The following is a 21409-nucleotide window of genomic DNA, read 5'->3' on the forward strand; positions in this document are numbered from 1 at the left end:
TGGCCAGTAAAGTCCTCTCTCCTTCCTTTGTAGGAGAATCCATTTCTTTTCACATCCAGAAACAGTGGATTGCAAAATACAGCTCCAGTACTGGGAGCAGGTGACCCATCGGTACCTTACTGGGCTGTGATTTTGGCAGCAGTAGGTGGAGTTCTGGCGGGTTCTGTACTCATTGGGGTTTTGATGTCAAGAAGACTCAAGAAACACCAGCCTGGGAGAAAGAAAGCAACAGAAGTGAATTTAACAGCTCTGTAAACCAGATGTATATAGAGAACTTACATCTTCCTCCACTGGGACTGAGGTGATGGGGAGAACAGGGGGAAGAGCAGCTTTTGAGATCTAACTTTTTTTTTTAAGCTAATCAAACTTGCCAATTTAAAAATGGAGGTACAGGTATTGGCCAATGATTCTCTACCCAGTCACCATGATGACAGAGGACAGTACAAGGTTTGCTTTACCTGGCAGTGTCTGCTGCACATTGGCCATGTCTAGGAAGGAAACAAACATTTCTTAATGCATGAAGTCTTCCTCCTTCGAGATGCACTAATTCTCTGTATGACTGATATTGCTTGGGATGCCAGTTCCCTGCATGGAGTGAGAAAACTATTCATGTATGCTTTAGCCTTATGAAGTTCATGCTCCCCACCTGTTTTGTGAGGGACACTGGGTTGAATATAATGGTTGGGCATCATTGTTAGGGACTGTTAACCATTCCCCCCAGTAGGGTAATACATTCAAAAAGAAAGGCAGCAACATCTTTTGTTGGAGTCAAGTGAGACCCCTGTGTTAATACAATAAGACTCGGTGTTAAGAAAAAGGAAGCTTTATTCAATCATTTTAACCTGGCTAAAGGTCCAAATAGAACTGACTAAACCTTTCTCAAAGGACCTGTTTCAACATGCGCAAACCCCAACCCGGAATCTTTGCAGTCTGTTCTTTATTGAAGTTGTCCAGAGATTCAGATCAGGAACATGGAGGAGATCTTCGGTGGACATTACAAAGATCACCTGTTTCACTGTCTTGTACTTTTCTAACATAAGGGAGATGACTGAGACAGACTGTCTGGGACCTTGTTTTCTGACATCCCTGTAATTTCCTGTTATCCGTTTTAATTAAGAAATTCTAATTTTATGGAAGCCAAAGAGCACTTTAATTTGCTGTGTTTTTGCAAGGGATGTATTGTTCCCATGCTAGGAATCATGAATACTGGGGGTGAGGTGTAACTGGAATGGTTCCCAGTGCAAAAGGTGTGCAGCTTTGGACACTCAGTCTGTTCATCATTCACCCAAAAGATACTTTTCCAGACACACACAGATGCCCTGATTTTCCCATCTCATCCCTGTGTGATCTTTGCAGGGATGGAGATAGGACATGAAACACACTGGGATAATCAGGTTTGCAGAATCACAGCTCCACTAACGCCTTCTTTTAGTCTGTTCTCAAAGCTCCTTATTGTGAATAAGATTTGTGTGTTTGTGAGTCTCCTTGCTAGGAATTTCATCTTCTTTGACAACCGTTTATGCAGCTTCGCAGCAGGAAGCATCAATGCATTTGAGATATAGACTAGAAGTAGTTGTGCCTCACTTGCACGAAACACAGAAACATTGTAAGTGATCAACCAGTGCTATGCAACATCACCCCTACCCTCTTGCTTGGTCACCAGTAGTCTGTCGAGTCCATTATCAGGGCTAGATCAGGGAACAAAATGGGGCCCTTAGTTTCTCTTTGGTGGAAATACTTCTTGCAGATTTCCCGTGTGGACTGAAGTAAATGAAGAGCTCTACTGACAGTTAAAAAACCCCAACGCTCATACAGTTTGCAGCTGTTTCGTGTGCAAAACTGTTTCGTTGCAAATATGAACGCAGAACATTCTCTCTGTCCTTGTTAAGCGGAGGTAACAGTCAGCTGCAATGAATGACAAATTGTTCATGTTTGGCTCTTAGTCTGACTGCACTTAGGGCAGGGGTGGGCAAACTTTTTGGCCCAAGGGCCACATTGGGGAATAGAAATTGTATGGTGGGTCATGAATGCTCACAAAATTGGGGTTGGGGTGCGGGAGGGGGTGAGGGCTCTGTTTGGGGTGCAGGCTCTGGGGTGGGGCTGGAGATGAGGAGTTTGGGGTGTAGGGGGGTGCTCTGGGCTGGGACCAAGGGGATCAGAGGGCTGGAGGGGGATCAGGGCTGGGGCAGGGAGTTGGAGAGAGGCTCAGGGGTGCAGGAATCGAGCGGTGCTTACCTCAAGTGGCTCCCGGAAGCAATGGCATGTCCCCTCTCCAGCTCCTACATGGAGGCGCGGCCAAGTGGCTCTGCACGCCTCCCCGTCTGCAGGCACCATCCCTGCAGCTCCCACTGGAGCACTGGAGGAGGCCATTGGAGCATGTAGGAGCCAGAGCAGGGCCATGCCGCGGCTTCCAGGAACTGTGTGGTGCAGCCCTGACCCTGCACCCCTACTGGAGCACCAGAGCGGGGCCGAGCCGCATGGTGTGGCCCCCAACCCAGCATCCTTGCTGGAGTGGGGCCAAACCGCGTGGTCTGGCCCCTGACCCAGCGCTCTGGCTGGAGCGCTGGAGCAGGGCCAAGCCGGCCCGAGCACCGGAGAGGGGCTGAGCTGCATGGTATGGCTCCCGACCTTGTTCCCCAGTGAGAGCTCATGGGCTGGCTTAAAACACTGGCCTGCGGGCCGTAGTTTACCCTCAGTGACTTAGGGTATAATCTCTGCTTGTGACATTTCTCCATTTACCACATCTCCTTCATTTTTCCTTTAATAATGGTCCATGTGTTTAGATTACCCTTTAGCATTTTACCTCATTGGATCAGCTAAGTAGACAGACTGGCCTAGTGAAGCAAAGTAGGATGAGAGACTTTGGACGGACGTCTGAGTTTCTAAACGGACCCACCAGAAATTAATGAAATTTTAGTTAATTCTGACCCATCAAGCCACTGAAATGTATTTCCTCATTTACAGTGCATTTTGAATTGTAATCTTATGAAGGACAAATTTTACAGATTCATTCCCTTTGGAGGGCCCTTAACATCCCGGTGCTGACTGCTTGTGCGTAGTAAAGATCCCAGGACGCTTTTTTGGGGCATGAACTTTGCTGTCTACATCAAATTCCAGTGTGGGTAATTATTATTTTCTGCTAATTTAAATTGTCTGTGCAGTTCAATTGGATATAGTATTTGTCATTTCCTGTCCTGAACTTTTGTGTAGGGTTGTTGAGTGCTGTTGACTTCTAGGATGCTGGCTAGCCTTGAGGAGTAGTCCCATCTCCAAAATGGAGATAATACTATTTATAAAGAAAAGTTGTGAAGCCTAATTAATATTTATAACATAGCTATGGGTAGTCAATGGCAGAGGTGGGAATGGAACTTAGGGATTCTAGACTCTGAGGTCTGTCTGTTCTGCTATAATAGCCGACATTTTGCTATATATGATCAGATGGTTCAGTGGAGTAACATTAGGGATAAATTTGGCCCAGAGTCCAAAGCAGGTGCTCATTTAAGTTGGGCAAAACACAAAAAGAAGGGAGAAGATTTAAAATAGTTGAATTTATAAGGGCACCGGGGATTGGTAGTGGATGTGGCCCTCTCACTTCCAGATCACTGGATCCGTGTAGATAGTGACTAAAAGTTACCACCTTCTAATGGCTGATAAATGGCCTACGTGAAATGTATAAAGGGTTGTGAGAAGCACATTGTTGTAGACTGGGAAATCTGAGAGGGTTTTGTGCAACTTTTGGGGAAAAGTTTGGCCAGAGGCCTGAGGTGAAACAAGACTCCTTTGGAGATAGGGAGCTTGGGAATCACATCATTCAGACATGGATGATATGTAGATTTTCACAGCTGTGTAATCAGGATTTAAAAGCCTTTGTAGGATAGCACATTTTCAGCAGTTGCTCGTTTTCAGCCTTTCCTGCATTGAGTCTGTTCCTGCCTACGCTCATTGAAGCCAAAGCGAGTTTTGGGTTTTAGCAGCAGCCGAGCCTGGATGAAACCCTTTCCAGAGGGTGATTCGTAGGTTACCTAAGGGAAATAGTGAGTTCTTGGGACAAGGTGATAAAAGTACAAGCACCATCCCACATTAAAACCACTCCCGTCACAAGTATGAATTGTGATGATCCAAAGAACTGAGAGGAGCTTCAAAGGGCTGCAAAAGATGAGGCTGTGTCAGCCCTGCACGTGAAAGGAAGGTGCACAGCAATGTCAGCAACTAAGCCTTCATCACCGCTTAATTTTCATGGGTACCAGATGTCATGCCATCTTTTCTCTGTGTAATGCATATCTTGATTCACTAGGCATCTGACACACTTTTTCCTCTAGTGCTTTTTATTTGAGGATCTCACAGCACTTTATAAATGTTAACAATACACTGATGAACAAACTATATATAGGGACTGCTGAAATGATCGTACATCATTGAAATGCAGCTATCTTGGCACTAGAATATGGCAGCTGTTTAACATCTCACAGACAAAAGACACCACAGTGCAGGATAAGAAGCAAAGGAAAAATCTATCTACCTGAAACTTCAGGGGGATTTTAAATCAGCAGAATTTTAGCCCTAGTTCCCCCTGAATCCACCAAGAGGCACAATGGAGACCCTAAAACAGGGTGGGAGGGAAAAATCGGGAATGAGCAAGAGGGCAAACAGCCATCAGCAAGGATCAAACCCACCATAAGCCCCTAACACTTGAGCAAAAAGAGTAACTATTAGGTGTGAACAATGAGCTGGCTTTCTCTTTCCTGGAACCAGCCACTAGAGGAAGAAATGCTCACACACTGAGCCGCTGAATTCGATATGGACACACCTAGATGGATTACATGGCCATGGCCAAGTTCTGAGGCAAACGAGGCAAGTGTCTATTTGGGGCTTTGCACTTGGAGGTGTAGTGGGCCAGAGCAAATACCGCAGCAATTCACGGTTCAGCACTCTGTTTGCCTCCCAACCTGCTGCTGGAGAGGGAGAAACTGCCACCAGACTCCCTCCCACATGGAGATAAGAGACCCCACTTGTTTGAGGGTCCTATGGTAGCTTGAAGACCTGGAACGCTCAAGGTTGGCCCTGTTCGTGGTCTCCTTAATCCTACTCAAAATGTTACCAAACACATTAAGCCGATTTTACCTCCTCCCTCTTGTCCCCAGGAGAGCAGCTGCCATGTCCTTCCAGGTGGAAGGCACGGGATTAGCATGATTGGGCCAAAGGCTTAAAAGCCTAGGAACCATCTCACTTTCACATGCACACATGAGTGCTATGAATAGGCTATGATTTTGTCATGGAAGTCACGCTTCCAGAGACCTCCGTGACTTGAGCCCCCAGCACCTGAGAGCTGCAGGGTCCCCCACCTCCCCTGGCAGCTGGGAACTGCAGGGGCGTGAGCTCCCAGCCTCAGAGGGAGGCAGGGTTGACCCGCAGGCAGCTCCCAGCCAGGGCAGAGGCAGTGGTGCCTGCAGCTCGGAGCCGCCACAGGCATCTGAGGTGCCCTGGGGCTTGGAGCCTCCGCGAGCACCCCAGAGCACAGAGCCTGCGTGGGCAGCACGGAGCTTGGAGCTGCCGGTGGCAGCCAGGGTGCCCCAGAGCTCAGAGCCCTGAGCTTGGAGCCATTGCGGCTGGTGGGGGAACCCTGCACCTCCAAGCCAGTCCCCCCTGGGTGATGTACAGAGCCTGCAGATCCCCATTCTGTCACACATATTTTTAGTACAAGTCACAGACAGGTCACGGGCTTCCATGAATTTTTCTTTATTGCCTGTAGGGTGACCAGATGACAAGAACAAAATATTGGGACATATGGGGGGGCAGCCACAGGCTCCCCTCCCCCACCCCCCACGAGGGCCGGCTCTAGGTTTTTGCCGCTCCAAGCAAAAAAAAAAAAAAAAAAGCCAGAGTCCCGCTGAAGCAAAATATTGGGACAAATGCCATCCCAACCATACATTGGTCAGGACACAGGACAAACAACTAAATATCGGGACATCTGGTCACCCTAATTGCCCGTAACCTGCCCGTGATTTTTAATAAAATATGCGTGACAGAATCTTAGCCTTAGCTATGAACCATGGCTATCTGTCTGTCTGTCTCTCTCTCAGACACACACACAAGTGCATGTCTCCTCACACTTTCCCTATGGCATGGGCTGAACGGTTTCTGCTGCTCTTGCTGCACCAATTGAACAACCTGTTCACCTCTTCGCCAGCTTAAGCTGCTTCCTCTGTGTAGCTGCCAATAATCTGTCTTGCAAAGTACATAAATACAGCAGTCTGCTAATTAGAACACGTAGCCAAGTCGCATTCCCAGAGCTGCCACTTGTTTATGCTCAACAATGACATACTCAGCTTTTCAATAACGCCGTTGTCTGAGGATCCCAAAGCACTTTGCAAATGCTAATGATTGTAATTATGCATCCCAACACCCCTCTGAGTTAGTATTTTGACATTCATTTTCCCGGTGATGAAATGTAAGCGCAGAGAGGTGAAGTGACTTGCCCAAGATTACACAGTGAGTCAATGGCAGAGCAGAAACTAGACCCCCCGCCAGCAGGCCTGATTCCACATGTGCACACAGCCCAACTTCCTGCTGAGTAACTACTGCACAACTTGCGTGACTAAACCAGGCAAGATACCAGTTTTAAGCATGTTTTTCTCTTAGCTGGTTAATGTAAATACAACAGAACATCCTTAGTCAGCAGCAGTAGAGAAGAAAGCAGGAAGCTGCACTCTATGAAGCTTGCACATGACTGAGAATCAGAGCAGTGCTGATGTCACATTCCCTGGGAGGGAGCATTCAGCACTCAGCAATGCTTTGGAAGAGGTCCAGCCTAATTACAATTATTGCAGGGTGGAGAGGAGAGACGCAGAGACATTCAGTGGCTGCTTGTCATGCTCCCACTTGCTTTACCCACACCCCAGCAGTTACTTAGCCAGCATCAGCCTCCTGTCAGCCAGAAGGCAAAGCTGCAAATGGCATCCTCATGGGGCTTACTCAGTGCTGGAGGGAGTGTGGACTGGTGTTTAGATCAAAGAACTGGGGACCAGGCACTAGTAGGGTCTGCACCTAGGTCTCACTGTGAGGCTAGAGTGGGATGAAAATGTTACAGGAAAAAAACGTTGCTGGTGGAAAATGTGGTTTTGTTGAAATATCCTATTGGAAAATGTCACTTTGTATTTTTTTTTCTAGTTTTCCAGTAGGGAGAGTCAAAATAAACCAAGTCATTTCAAAATGTCACTTCAAAAATTATCTTTGGAACAAAACTTGTTTAGATGTGCAAAATGTCCTGATGTGCTGACTCGCTTTGTTTTGACTGAAAATACGTTTTTAAAAGGTTTTGATATTGCCCAGTTGACACTGATCTTTTGACTTTCTGTGCTGCTTTGAAATGGAAAATTATTTTGAATTGTTAACATTTCCCCTCAGATGAAAATTCCATTTTCAGAACAGCTTTTAATTTCATTCCAGTGTGCAAAGCGCTTTGGGTGCATCCTCACTGCAGAGTTAACTTGAGTGATTTATAGTTGGGTGACTTTGTGTTGGCAACTCTCACTCATGCTAGGCTGCAATGACTTGTATCCACATTGGTGTTGCACTCCTTTGTGGGGTGCACAAAGACTTCTGAGGGGCATATCGCATGGTTCTTAGTGCTGCACTTAGCTGAGCCACTCTAGTCATTATTTCCCAGTATTGTGGGAGCACTTGACTTTCCTTTTTGAGTGTGTGGATGGAAGTGGTGTTAGCTTAATTCATTAAAGTCAACCAATTCCACCTCTGAATGCTCCAAATTTCTGTCCAGGGCCTTCGTTTTAATCAGTGGTAAAGCAGGGATCCTAGTCTGAGCAATGACCTGTGCCAAATGTTGGCATTCATGTCAATCTAATTTTGGAAAGAGGAGGCAGGTTCAGGGGTCTGAGGTATGAAAGACACATGGATTAGCTGTGGTAGGGGTATTGCCCTTTCACAGAACCAATTTCCCTACTTCCACCCAGGTTCCTGTTGCTGCTTCGGATGCACCGAATGGAACATATAGTAAGAAGCTATATATACATACAGAGAACGTGGAAGTTGCCATACAAAATGTAAGAATAGAGACTAGGAGTGGCTGGGTCATTACGCAAATTGAATCTATTTCCCCATGTTAAGTATCCTCACACCTTCTTGTCAACTGTCTAAATGGGCCATCTTGACTAGCACTACAAAAGTTTTTTTCTCCCGCTGATAATAGCTCATCTTAATTAATTAGCCTCTTACGGTTTGTATGGCAACTTCCACCTTCTCTGTATGTATATATATATATTCTTACTATATGCTCCATTCTATGCATCCGATGCAGTGGGCTGTAGCCCACGAAAGCTTATACTCTAATAAATGAGTTAGTCTCTAAGGTGCCACAAGTACTCCTTTTTGCGGCTACAGACCAACATGGCTGCTACTCTGAAACCTTACAGTATGTGGGTGTGTGAAACGGTGTTACTGGCCAAACATTTCACAGTGTGTCTCAGCTGCAGCCCAGAACAAATAAAGATGCCTTTCCATATAAGGCTGAGTCCCAGCTGCCTGTCTCATCAGGGAGCATCTAATCTCAGGGCTCCCATCTTCCGACAAGCCACCCCACGTGACCTAGTTAGCAGGGCCATCCTCAGCCCATAATCCTGCATTATGGAAGTAGGAAAGTATGAGGCATTCTGGTTGCTGGTCTGTTCAGAGGAAGGGAGATCTGCTTTAATGGTTACCATAATGCTCGTCCCGCCTAGCCTTTGACCTGAGAACGGAGGCTCAGTCAGGGAATTACTCCTGTGTTTTCTATAACCCCCCTGCTGCTGTGTGTTTGGTGGAAACCTGATACATCAAAGGCTTTTATTGTGTTAGATCAGACTTTAAAGGAAAGCACTCCTGAGATGGAGGGGATCCAGGCAAGGGCCCTGGAACAATTTTTACAGTGGGGATGCTGATGATAGAAACCACGTATTTGGTGTTTGTTAGCACTATTTCAAGCCGGGGGTGCAGCAGGACCCCTAGTTCCAGCACCATTGGATCTGAGTGACTGGAGTTATGCCTGCATCTATCAATTATTCAGTCATAAGCTTGCGTTATGCACCAGTGTCCTTTCATGCAATCATCTTTGGAGCCTTACCACACTCCCCTTCATTATTACATTCTAATTATAGCTTAGCTTGGCTGCTAGCAGAAGCGGCCTTTGGTTTCTTTTTTTAATTGAACTGGGTAATTGAAAGTTAGGTCACTCTGGAATCTTTCCCTGTATAAAGCCAGAGGAGTCCAGAAACCTATTCGAAATGCATTAGCTTCCTCCCCCTTCCGCCCACCCCTTGGAGCCCATCCAGATGGAACACAAACAAGGAGAGGACAGATGAGCAGCTCTCTCTGCCTCTCTGAAATGGCTGATGTCAGCTCCCATGAAGTGGCACTTTAATCAGCACACGAGGAATGGTTCTCCCGCTCTAGCCTTTCCCAGCAATTCTTGGTACAGAAAGGCTGGGAGGGAGGGTTTGTTTTTTTAATTGCTTTAAAAACAACAACAAAGTTGCGACTTTGTTAGTGCTTTTGTGAGATGCTAACCTGGCAGCCCTGGAGACTGAAATCCTCTTTTTTTATGCACAGAGCTGGTACAGCATGGGCAGCAGTAGGGCAAGCGCCTACCACATAGGCTCTGCCAATACATCCTCAGCCTGATCTGAGAGACCAACCTCAGAGGTGAGCTGCTGGATCAGTCACTTTAGTGTCTGGACAAACGAAAAGCGCTAAGTAATACAGTGCAGGGTACACTCCTGTGTTAGCCAGGGGATGGATGGACTAGATGGCTTAATAAAGCTTAATGAGACATGAAGGTAGCAGGAGGACTGAGCGTCATTGGACCTGAGTTCTGTTCCTAAGTAACGTAACAACTCTCTGCCTCAGTTTCCCCATCTGTGAAATTGGGCTAAAACACTTATATAGTTCATGGTGCTGGGGTGAAAAGGCTTAATTCATTCACGTTTGTAAAGCAGTCTGAGATCCTTGCATGAAGTCTGCAGTAGAAGAACTTGCGATGCTGTTGTTATATAGTTTTCTATTTAGATTTAGTCCAGACTCTTTCCTTTACAACATTTCAAAATGTTTTTAGTTTTTTAAATTTTCCCAGTGCAGTGAGAGAGCGCCTGGGAAGCAGGTGTATGATGCATCCAGCATCTCGTGGCTGTCTGCCCAGAGGTGTGCCTGCAGGTAAACTGCCCTACTGTTTGCTAGCTTAATGGCTGTGGTACTGGACAAGCTGGGGCAGATCTCAATGGTGTAATTTAAAGGCAAATTTTCAGTCTCCAGGTGCTGGTGGATTACCTCACCCCAGACATTTAGAAGCATCCCAGAAAAAAAAAAAAAGATCAATAATACTAGCAGGCTAGTGTCTGTGTAAAGGCAGTCAGCTGGCCTCATCAGCTGCTTTTAATGGGCAGCCTGCTTCACAGTTAAGTGGTTTCCTAATTACAGTCTACACTGTATATTCCCCATACTGCACAGCTATGCATCATCCGTTGCTGCTGCCGCCTTTATGGCTGCTGTGGCCCACTTCAGCATGGCACTGCCTCAGCTTTAATGCTTTACTCACCAGTGCAATTAAAGGAGGATTAGAAGTGGATTTGTGGCAGCTACCTTCCTAACTTCCTCAGGCCCTCTGCATCTGGCTGCTCATATGTCTCTTCTCACGAGGCCTGGAAGTGGCTATGGGCCTTGTGAGACTTTTTAAAAATAGCTCAGCGAGCGATGCGCTTCACAAATGCCTGCAGACAACGCCGGGGCATGTGTGAGAGAGCTCACAAAGCCTCAGGGGGATTTAAGGCTCAGGTAGGATCCACCCCACTCTTCCCCCTCTCACCCCAAAAATGAAAAACGTTGGGATACCTCAAACAGATTGTTTTGCACAGCTCAGTCACCACCTCCTCTTCCCTTCACTTCTTGCCAGCACAGACTTCCCTTCTCAGCCCCCTCAGTCTCATTCCCAAATGAAGAAATCTAGCCCAGGCAAGCTGCCAGCAGCAATCAGCTGCAGTATTGCCAAAATCAGGTATCCAAAAATCCTGAGTCTGGCCCCCCCAGAATCATGAGATTTAAAATTAATAATAAAACTGTTCAGATTTTTCTTATTTACCTTCTGGTGTTGGAGCCTTTGGTGTTCACATGTTCAAGCTTTTCTCCACAGTCATGAGGGGCAGAAACATTTTTATTTGGGGAGGGGGCACCGGTCTGTGATTGGTTCTCCTTCCCAAAGCTCCCAACTCATTGAAATCCACAATTTGGGGTATTTCTCTCGTGCGCCCTTCCCTCCAAATTTCTTTGATCATCAAGGAAGGAAGTCAGTGACCAGAAGTTGAAGGTGAGCAGTTGAAATGTCTTATTCAGGCAAGATTCCCCACCTCAGTCGGCTCCCACTTCCCTGAACTTCTGGGGAAATGAATGAACAGGCAACAGGGCTAGAGCAGTGCAAGGGAAAATTACCTATGCTGTACCTGTTCTGTGGATACAGCTGGCTTCACTCTTTCCTGCACCTCTTCTTCTGTGTATTCCCTATCCATTGGCTCAGAAAGTCCTGAGATCTCCCCATCAACCACCTCCTGGCACTGGTCAAGGTGGCCATCCATCTGTTCAGGAGGAGGAAGTTGGATGTGGGGGAAGGGTTTCTTCGCAACTCTGGGGCCTTTTGCCAATCCCTCGTTTGTGCACATATTGGGGCAAAGTTCCTCTGGGCAGCATCCACTGACTCCTTAGATTACTTCTCAGGGCAGTAGGTGTTGTTCAGGGTTCTCTGCTCAAGTCCCCGTCTGGATCCCTTGTTTTGACACAGTGACCTACACTCCTGTCTCTGTTTTTCATTTTTGTTCCCTGCAATCATTTATCTGCTGGATCCTTTGGCCCCTTCCAATGGGCCTTTTGTTGCTGATGTTCTAGTGGGCTCTGCCCATCATCCCCGAATTTAAATAGGCTGTTTTTCTTCTTTATTAAACAAAGATGAGGAGAAACCAGAACTGAAGCTAATGTCCATCTAGGCATCTCTACAGAGCCTGAAAGTCTTAATCCTTCCACAACCTTTTCTAATTGGAACGGTATGTAAAGGGCAGCTGAGTGAGACTTGACTTTCTGTAGAGGATCCCACCACAAAAAGCATGTCACAGACACTCTGGTGTGTTATTTTATTCCACCGTTGTAAGGTAGCTGTGCTGGAAATAAGCAGCAGCATTTCTATGCCCTGTTGTACAGTCCCATAGCTATACCCTGCTATCCAATGCCACTGCTATAATAAAACGTAGCCCATAAAGTGCTTCTCATCTTCAAAAATGCCTTACAAGCCCTTACAACCCTCACTCATGCATGGGGAAGCCCTATTTCACAGATTGGGCCCTGGGTCTGAGTTTCCCAATCTCTTTTTGCATTATTGACATGGGCCTGTTGCTGTATAAGGTCATACCACCGGTAGCCTACATTATATATGCAGAGACTACTTCTTGTCTGAATGGCTAAGAGCAAACGGTGAAGCTGCACTTCTCCAACCACTCTGCTGCTGCACAAAAAGCCACCATGTCAGAAATTTAAAAAAACCCTCTGACTGTGGCTGCTTAGCAAGAGCTGTAGTTCACATATGTTTTGCGTTACAGACTGTAGACTTTCTTCTAGCTGAAGCCAAACAAAGGGATCCCAGCTGTGACCAATTATGGTCAGAGAGGCATTTAGGTTAGAGTTTAAAACTGGTGTAAGATTTCAGGCTCTCACTCTAGCTCAGAGAAGTAGCTAAATCCCTGTTTGGGTTATACCAGGTTTGAAGACTTGGGGCCTGATTCTGATCTCACTTTCATTGGCTTTACCCTGTTGTCACTCCATTGACTTTAGTAGACCTACTCCTGATTTACATGGGTGAAGTCATTATCAGGCCCATTCAGTACAATATACCAAGGTAATCTGGAGGGATTGGAGCTCCCTTAACATTGCCCCTGTCTCGTGGCAGATACGAGTGGTAAGGCTTGAATCTGGATCCAGATCCAGCCTTTCTGAACTGTGGGGAAGTATTCACATCCAAGGACTTGAGTCAGAGTCCATCTCACCATCATTTTTCTGAGCCCTTTTGAGAGGCTTGAGGGAACACCTGCCCTTTGATCATCAAATCTCTCTTTCATGTACTTGAGGAGCTGTAGAAATAATGGTTCTGAAAATGTATTTTAATTGCACAATAGACTGTTTAACATGCCATTTTCAAAGGGGCTTTGATCCAGCCTCTATACCTAGGCCCTGATCCTGCAAATACTTACTACCCAGCAGAATTCTTACAGTCATGAATTGCCCCACTGAAGTCAGTTGAATGCACCCCATGGCAGAGACCACAAATTCCATTTGCAAAGGGTCTGCAAAGTACCCGCATAGATTCCCCCAGGGAATATCCAAGAGGCCTTCTGTGAGAGTTACTGAACTGGCTTTGTCCCCTTCCACCTTGGAGAAAGCCTTGGCACAGGAGCCAGTCTGGGACAGGCAGGAGAGTGTGTCGGGGAGGTGGGAGAGGGATTGGCTGGGGCATTCTTATGCTCAGGAAATTCTGTGCTGCTGCCATGGCCCCTGGGGCAGCAGGGTTGCAAGGTAAGGCAGCCCTAAAGGCTACTTTAGTCTACACTGGAGGACTGAGCCTGTCCCTGGCAGTCCCAAACCAAGGGCGACACAAGCTGCCTCCCCTCTATCTCTCTTTCTGCCCGAGACTTAGCACTGGTGCAGGGATGAATTTTGTCCCACATCACTTTCTAAAACTGCACCCCCATGTTGCTGCAGAAAATGCACAGCCAACTGTGACTTTCAAAAGGGACACAATCAACTTGCATTTATTGAAATGGACTAATTTTTAAAAATTCTAGTTTCTTATCAATCACCCTTTAAATAACCTGTTCTGATACTTTTTAAAGTTATATTTTAAACAGATGGTATAGGTTTACCTTTCCCCCTGTTGATGTTCATAATAGTATTTTCAAAAATGAAGCAAATTACTAATGATGTGATGATGCAAGGGGAGCAGTGAAAGTGACTATAAATGCTCTCAAAGTGTAAAAAATAAAGGACCCAAAAATAGAAACAAATCCTTTTGTACATACACACCTTTTTTTCCAGTCCAAAATGTGAGTTTTCCAAGCTGACTGTGCCTCCAAGAGTTTGTTCTGGTGTATTTCTTGAATACAATGCAAACACTGAAAAGCAAGGAAATTATAAGTTAGAGTGACATTCACACACAACACAATAGAAATCTCTAAGCATTAGCTCACTACCATCACAATACTCAACCACGTCAGCTCGCTGGGGACGCTGAACTTATCAAGCAAAGTACCTTAAGCACGAGAGTAGTCATAGATTCCTAGAGTTTAAAACCAGAAGATGTCCTTTTGATCATGTAGCCTGACTTCCTGCATAAGGCAGGCCCCTGATCAGTATTGAAGTCAGTGAGACTACTCATGCATAAGAGCTTTGTTGGATCAGGGCCACGTTGCAAAATCAAGCCCCAATACCCCCTGTAATATACTCACTTTCAGTTCAACAAGGCTGTTACTTACCCCCATGGCACGTATCAATGAACTGGCTGGGGGGCTAGTGGCCAAGGGAGTTTTCCAAGCTGTTCAGCAGGGTCAGTGCAGGAGCTTTCCTCCCATGGGCTTCCCAAGTTACAGGAGACAGATTTGGGGAACAGGTCTCTGCTTATAGTCTCAGAGCTTGTTGCCTTCTCCCTCAGCTTTCCCTGGCATATGCGAAAACAGCTGTGTTGAGTAACAGGAATAACTCTTTCCTTTTTTTGATGGTAGATTTTTTTTTTAATTACCCTGGGTGGGTGGGGGGGGGAATCTCATGAAAAGTGGTAATAAATGTTGAAAATCTGAAGTCTACATTGTGTTTCTTATGCTATAGGACTCTGAAAACATGTCAGAAAAGGAGTGATTTTTACAAGTGTGTAGAATAGGAAAAACATTGATTCATTTAATATAATTGTATAGGTAATTGAGTGTGGCTCTGCTAAGTAACTGTTGTATTTGGTGATTAAATGTGTTACAGTGAGATTTAAATTCCTTCATTTTTCATTAAAATTAAGAGAAAAAGTCTGTATAACAAGTGATGCGTCCATAATACATTTGTAGCTACAACTGTACTGACAGTTATATGACATCAGTGAGGGCAAGATCAGACTCTTTTTATTTGTTACATGTTGCACATACATCAAACACCCTGGTCCTGAACCTGCAACTCTTACTTGCGTGAGTTGGTCTCATGTGAATGGTTTCCTTGAAGAGAATGGAATCAATCATGTGAGTATGGACAGCTCGAGTAAGGACTGTAAGATTGGGCCACATTTAATGATTTTGTTTGCTGCGTATTTGGGCACATTAATTGATGGGATTACACTGGGGACAAATTGGGTCCTTTATGAGTTTATCTGAATTTATTGCAGGAATGTAAAACAGATTTGCCTGGTATATTCCTAAAGCATGCGCTCTCACGGCAGCATAACGTTTGTACTATTTTGCCAGTTAACCTTTGAATACTATGTTCTTGTTTTTTCTTCTGGAAGAAGCCTTTAGCCGCTGCCTGCAGTGTTTTTTAACGAACGACTTATCATTTGAAACACGCACCGTTTAACTTATGTGCTTCTGTCCCTGAAAGCATGGAATATTGATGTCCTGCTCTGCTTGTACATTGCAGACAAAACCAAAGTCATTATGGCTAAAGAGATATTAAATAAATATTTAGAAAGCAAACAAACCAACCTTGCATGCTACCCATGTTACATCATGTTGCTAAGAAATGTGTTGTATTCATATTTGCCTATATGAAGTCATTCTATTGGGCCATATTATGCAAGAGAAGCACAGCCAACATACTAATCAAGAGACAATGGCGTTGAATGGACTAATGAGAAGGCAGGAATAATAATGCTTGGCCTTTCTATAGCACTCTTCAGCCCTAGATCTCAAAGGAAGGTTAGCTGTCATATCCCCATTTTACAGATGGGGAAACTGAAGCACACAGAGGTGAAGTGATTTGCCAAAGCTCAGACAGCAGGTCAGTGGCAGAGCTAGGAATAGCACTTAGGTCTCTTGAGTCCCAGCCCAGTGCTCTATGCACTGAGCCATACTGACTCCTGCTCAGTTGTTGTCCCAGCTCTGACACTGGCTTCTTCCGTGTCTTCTTCCTGCATCTGCAAAATAGGGATAATATTTACTGTACTTGCCTCCCTCCCTCCTTCTCAGGGATGCTGTGGGGATGAACTCATCAGTGTCCAAAATGTTGTATGGATCTAAAGCCCAGTATAAGTGCTGAGTGTTATTAAATATGTTGATAATACATTTGTAAGTCTTACGTATATTTGGTATGTATAATTAATGACAGGTTGGAAATATAAAGGAGAATTTGCTTTTCTACAGCAGTTTTCTTTGTCAGGGTCGCTCAGTTTACATTTAGGGAGTTAGTACCAGATTCTTTAGTTTGCTAAGGTCACTTTGCAATACCTAAGTAACCCAAACTGACCTAAAAGACCTGGGGTGGTGATTAGGGGAGAATTTCCCCTGTGCTGGGTAACTCCACCCACAGAAAATCGGTGGAAACGGTTCTCTCCTCTGGTATGTCAGCCACCTCATCATCTTGATGTAAGCAAAGGGAGAAGGTGTGTGAGATTGTTCCTGGGGTACCCAGGACGGTGAGTCACCTTGTGACCATCTGCCTCTAGCAGGAGGGAATCTTGCTTGTGGTAACTGGGTATTAGCTCCCTAACACCACCAGACCTTCAGTCACTCAAACACTCTCTTCTGGGCTAAGCCAGCCTTGTCTTTGCTTTGCAGGTTAACAAGAAGTGCACCCTAGTTACCAAGTCCTTTTGAAGCATTCCCCTGTGATATTCAGCACCTCACACTGGCTACTCACAGAAATCCCAGATCCTGTGCCCCCAAAGTAACAGGGTGCCCCAGTTTACCAATTTTACTATAAACAATCATTTCTTATATCATACAGCACTTGTAACGAAACAAAGGAAGGTTAATTTAAGAAAGCATAGTGATTCCCCTAGAAACAAGAGAGAGTGATGGAAACAAATGGTTACAATGGAAAACAAAATCAGAAAACAAGAATTAGGGCCTACACTTATTAATAGTTACCATTCCTATCTAATACACTAGGCTTTCCCCTCAAAGTTCAGTCTGTTGCAGAGCTGGCTGGTTTCACAGGAACTAAGATGCAAACTTTCATGATGTCTCCTTGGTGAATGGATCCAGAGTACCTTTCCCCATTCTGTATTCTACGGAAACACTTGTTTGTCTCTATTCATAGGCAGGGCAATCCCCTGTCTATTGTAATGGTCCATTTTTACCTCCAAGTGGCTTGGACTGTTTGCAGGTGTCTTTGATGGTTTGTCATTGACTCTTCTGGGATGAGGCAATGGAAGACAACTGAGCCTGGCATTACCTCACCAGCTAACCAGGGAGGAGTGGCAACTCACTCCTGAATGAACAAGCTGTCACCGAGTAATATCGCTCTCTGGTGATGCCATTTAACCTTAAGACCGTAAGGGCATAAACCTCAATATAATTACATTATTCCTTACATACCACCTGTACCTACATCAGACCATGATAGTGAACATTGATAAGTTGCAAGCTTTCAACAGAGACCTTTCATGTTATTCTTTGTGGATAAATACCCTGTAAGCAATGTACTTGATGTAGTGAGTTTGTCAGGTCCGAGACAAGAGTTGTTTGCAAAGAACAGGGGACCCTTCCCCTGGGGGCCTGTGTCACAGCATGGCAAAGGCCAAAGCATAGGTCAAAGAGAGAAAGGTGGGGAGAGGAGGTGGGGGTGGCTTGGAGCTTTGCTACACTTGATTCCTCACAGCTGCAACCAATGATTCTCAAATCTACTTCTCTGTTCCACATCTGTCTCCCTCTGTCCAAATTAAAATCTTGGCCTCTTTTTCCGACAGCTCCTTGTGGAAGTCCAGCTACCAACCTAAGCTCAATAGGGCCAATACTAAGCTCTTGATTTTCCCCCACAATCCCTCTCTTCCCTCCTTTCTTTGTCACTATGGTCTACACTTCCACTCACCCAGGCCTCTAATCTACTCAAAATGCTACTGCCATAATAATTGTCCTGTATTGTCACTTTGACCACCCATCTCCTCATGCCTCCGCTGGCTACCCCTGCACCATTATCAAACACAAGCTTCATACCGTCACACTTACAGCCCTTCAAAATTTAGCTCTACCTAACTTAGTTGTTCTATTAATCATCATGATTCAAACACCACTCTCTCTCTCTGCCAGTGCTCCCAGGCTTCAGTGCCCACAAACACCTCCATGTTTTCTTCCAGACCTCGCTATATGCATCAGAAAAACTGTTACAAAATCCATCTAGCCACCACTGAATCTGACTTCAAATCCTTCCATAAAACACCTCTCCCATGATGGCCAAGACTTCACCCGCTGACAATGGTGAGCGCTGACTAATGCTCATTTAGCTCAAGTTATGCTTGATTTTACTGTTACCTCATCCTCAACCTCTCCTCCCACCCTGCCCCACATGCGTCTGTATTTGTTCATGTCATCCACTTGTTGTATTCTGTTGTAACCTAGTTCGTGATATGTTTGGGGCAGGGATTGTCTCTTTAATGTGTGTGTACAGTTTCTTGCACAATGGAGCACTAATTCATGGCAGAGGTTGCTAGGTGTGTTACCATGTACACATAAATTATTATTAATAATAATAATTAATAATTAATATATACAAGCATATTAACCAAAATTGGCAAATGAAGGTTCAATTAACTCCATCCAGGGGCTGTTTTCAGGGCAGTGCCCTTTCAGTAATCTTGTTGGGTCTGGCATTGCCCCATAAATTACTCTGGCACTTCCCTGTCAAAATCTGACTCAGTCCCAGTGCTCTAAGTTTGACCAGGGGCTGGATGCAGTGGTCCAGCCAAGCTGGCTCAGCATAGGATGAGGGACAGAGGAAAAGGTGGCTTTATGTTACCTTTCTACCTCCCTGATCTTGGGGCCTCAGGGCTGCCCTAAATTGTACCTGGTTGCCCACAGGCCCCATGGGCCATCCCAGCAGCCAGGGACAGCTGCAATGCAGTAGCCATGCACTCTTTTCCACAGCCTTGCACCTTATGCCACCCAGGGTTCCCCCTCCTCTGGATGAAAATTTAGGGGTCGCTAGGCCAGATTTATGGCTCCTTTGTGCTACCAAAGTGGTGTAAAAGAGCAGCAATAGGACCAGGGATCTGGCCCCACATATAAGTAGGAGTAATTCCACTGAAGCCAACTGAGCGGCACCTGCTGACACCTGGTCTGATCTTGGCCCAAAGCTTCTGATTCCAAGTCATGCACAGAGTGAAGGGAGCAAAATATCCTACAGCAAAAGGGTTTTACATGAGGACACAAGTGGGCTGCTGTATGGAATCGGGGGGACACTTTAGGATATCATGAATACCGATATTGTAAAATTGCAATGAGTTATGTCAGATATGCCGTGTAAGGTATCTGAAAAAATGTTATAATTTGCCAGGTATTATAATCTCGTTTATATCACCTTTGTATTGTAAGTAGTATGTATGATATGTCTGGAGTTCCAAACTTGTGCTGTGCATTTGGGTGACCCCTCAGACAGATTGCCATTAGCTCTGCCTAGCCTGCTTGATGGCGCATCAAGGGACATCAGCTACACAACTGACCCATTGAGAGAAGGCAAGGGATACACCTTATGACTCAGCAAGGTATGCAGGGACATGCCTATGGACAGAACTCTGAGACTTCCAGGCCATGGGCTGGGCAGCTTGTGTCTGGAACAAAGAAAATACAAGCTGCATGGAAAAAGAATATAAAAGGCAGCTGCATGTTCTCCATTTTGTCTTTAGTCCTGCTTCTTACCTCTGGACTAACCTTTCTACAAACAAAGCTCTGAACAAAGGACTGAATGACCTTTCCAAGCTTCTAAGGGGACTTTCAAGCCAGCAAACTCAAGCCAGCAAATATTTTCAAGCCAGCAAATATTGCTAAGAACCTGATATATGGACTTTGAAGTCTTTGTATGTATGTGACTGCTTTACCATCTAACAGCTGTTTTCTTGTTCTTTCTTTTTTCTTTATAATAAACTTTTCATTTTAGATGCTAAAGGTTTGTCTGGCCATATGGTATTTTGGGTACGATCCAACCTAATATTGACCTGGCAATGTGGCTGGCCCTTTGGGGTCAGAAGAACATTTTGTATATGTGAGAAGAGTTTTTTAAATAACTTCTCACTGTACTGGACCTAGGTGCTGACTGGCAGCCAGAGAACTGGAATGCAATTAAGGGGGCTGTGTGATTTCCTTTTTGCTTCTTGATAACCAGTGTGGGGATTAGAGGCACAGTTTGTGACTGGTTGGGGAATTTAACTTCAGAGTTACCCATTAGTCTTGGGAGGATTTGCTCTCCCTTTTGCAGCCTGCCCTGACCTTGGCATTTCCAGTGAGGGCTGCTCTAGGCACACCGGGTCACAACAAACTCATGCTATTTGACCCACAGGCAGGTGCTGCTCCATCACTGAAGGTTCATGGCTCTCCATTCCAAGGTGAGTCACAGAGAAATTAGGCTGTTGTATATGATAGACACTTAGAGCACTTAAGTGCTTAGTTTACTTATTGTCTCTACAGCTGGGAGACTATTGTAGAGACAAATTAAATAATTAATTGCTAATTGCCTCAGACAATGCACCCTAGTTATCTCAAGGAGCTCACTGCATCCTGGGCACCACAAGGAGTGGTTGAGACCTAAAAGCATAGCAGTAGAAGGTAGGAAAGACCAAGATCTACCGACTCCACTCCCACTGTAATTGCTCACATCAGGAGGAATTGGGTATGGTGTATGACAGGAGTGTGGGGGGAGGGGAAGGGTGTGTGCTGGGGGAGGGTGGAGAGGAAGAGGCATGGGGGGGATGGCATGTGCATATGGAAAGTGGAGGAAGGAGAGGTAAAGAGAAGAGAGTTTAGGGTAGGAAAATAGGGGTGTGTCATGGGAGGAGTCAGGACTTGTGTCTACACCGGGGATAGAAGAGGGCTGTGATGGCTAGTGAGGGAAAGGATGAAGGGCATTTGAGTAGTAGGTTGGGGGAGTGATGAGCATGTTCACCTAGGTATACTGGGCAAGGGTTAATATGGGCTTGAGAGGCCAATTTACCTGCCTGCTTGCACCTGGAGGGTGGGCCAGGCCTATATAGAAGTAAAGCCCAGCTGGGGGAAGAATAGAGCTTGGTTCCATAAAGAGCTGGGTGAGGTAGCTTGGGGGAAGGAGACCTAGTGGAGAGTTTCCTCTCTTTAATAAAGAGCTGAAAGAAGGCTGAGAAGGACCGCACAATAGCCAGGCTAATCTAGGGGAAAGTAGAAGTCTGAGTGGAGGC

General features: G+C 45.5%; 1 protein-coding gene across 3 annotated transcripts in view; it reads left to right on the forward strand.

Annotated features, from left to right (window-relative positions):
- The window catches only part of PLB1 (phospholipase B1), a 136132-nt gene extending 115985 nt beyond the window's left edge, over nt 1-20147 (forward strand). For 2 of the 3 annotated variants that reach the window (XM_073338612.2, XM_073338614.2), the window contains one exon: nt 34-1131. In XM_073338612.2, coding sequence (XP_073194713.2) covers nt 34-255 — 222 coding nt within the window. In that variant the 3' untranslated portion in view covers nt 256-1131. Of the gene's footprint in view, nt 1-33; nt 1132-19637 lie in introns of those variants that run through there. The other variant, XM_073338615.2, reaches the window with a different exon arrangement.
- The last annotated feature ends 1262 nt before the right edge of the window (nt 20148-21409 follow it).

This window comes from Lepidochelys kempii, chromosome 3 (assembly GCF_965140285.1).
Source record: "Lepidochelys kempii isolate rLepKem1 chromosome 3, rLepKem1.hap1, whole genome shotgun sequence".
Lineage (NCBI taxonomy): Eukaryota > Metazoa > Chordata > Testudines > Cheloniidae > Lepidochelys > Lepidochelys kempii.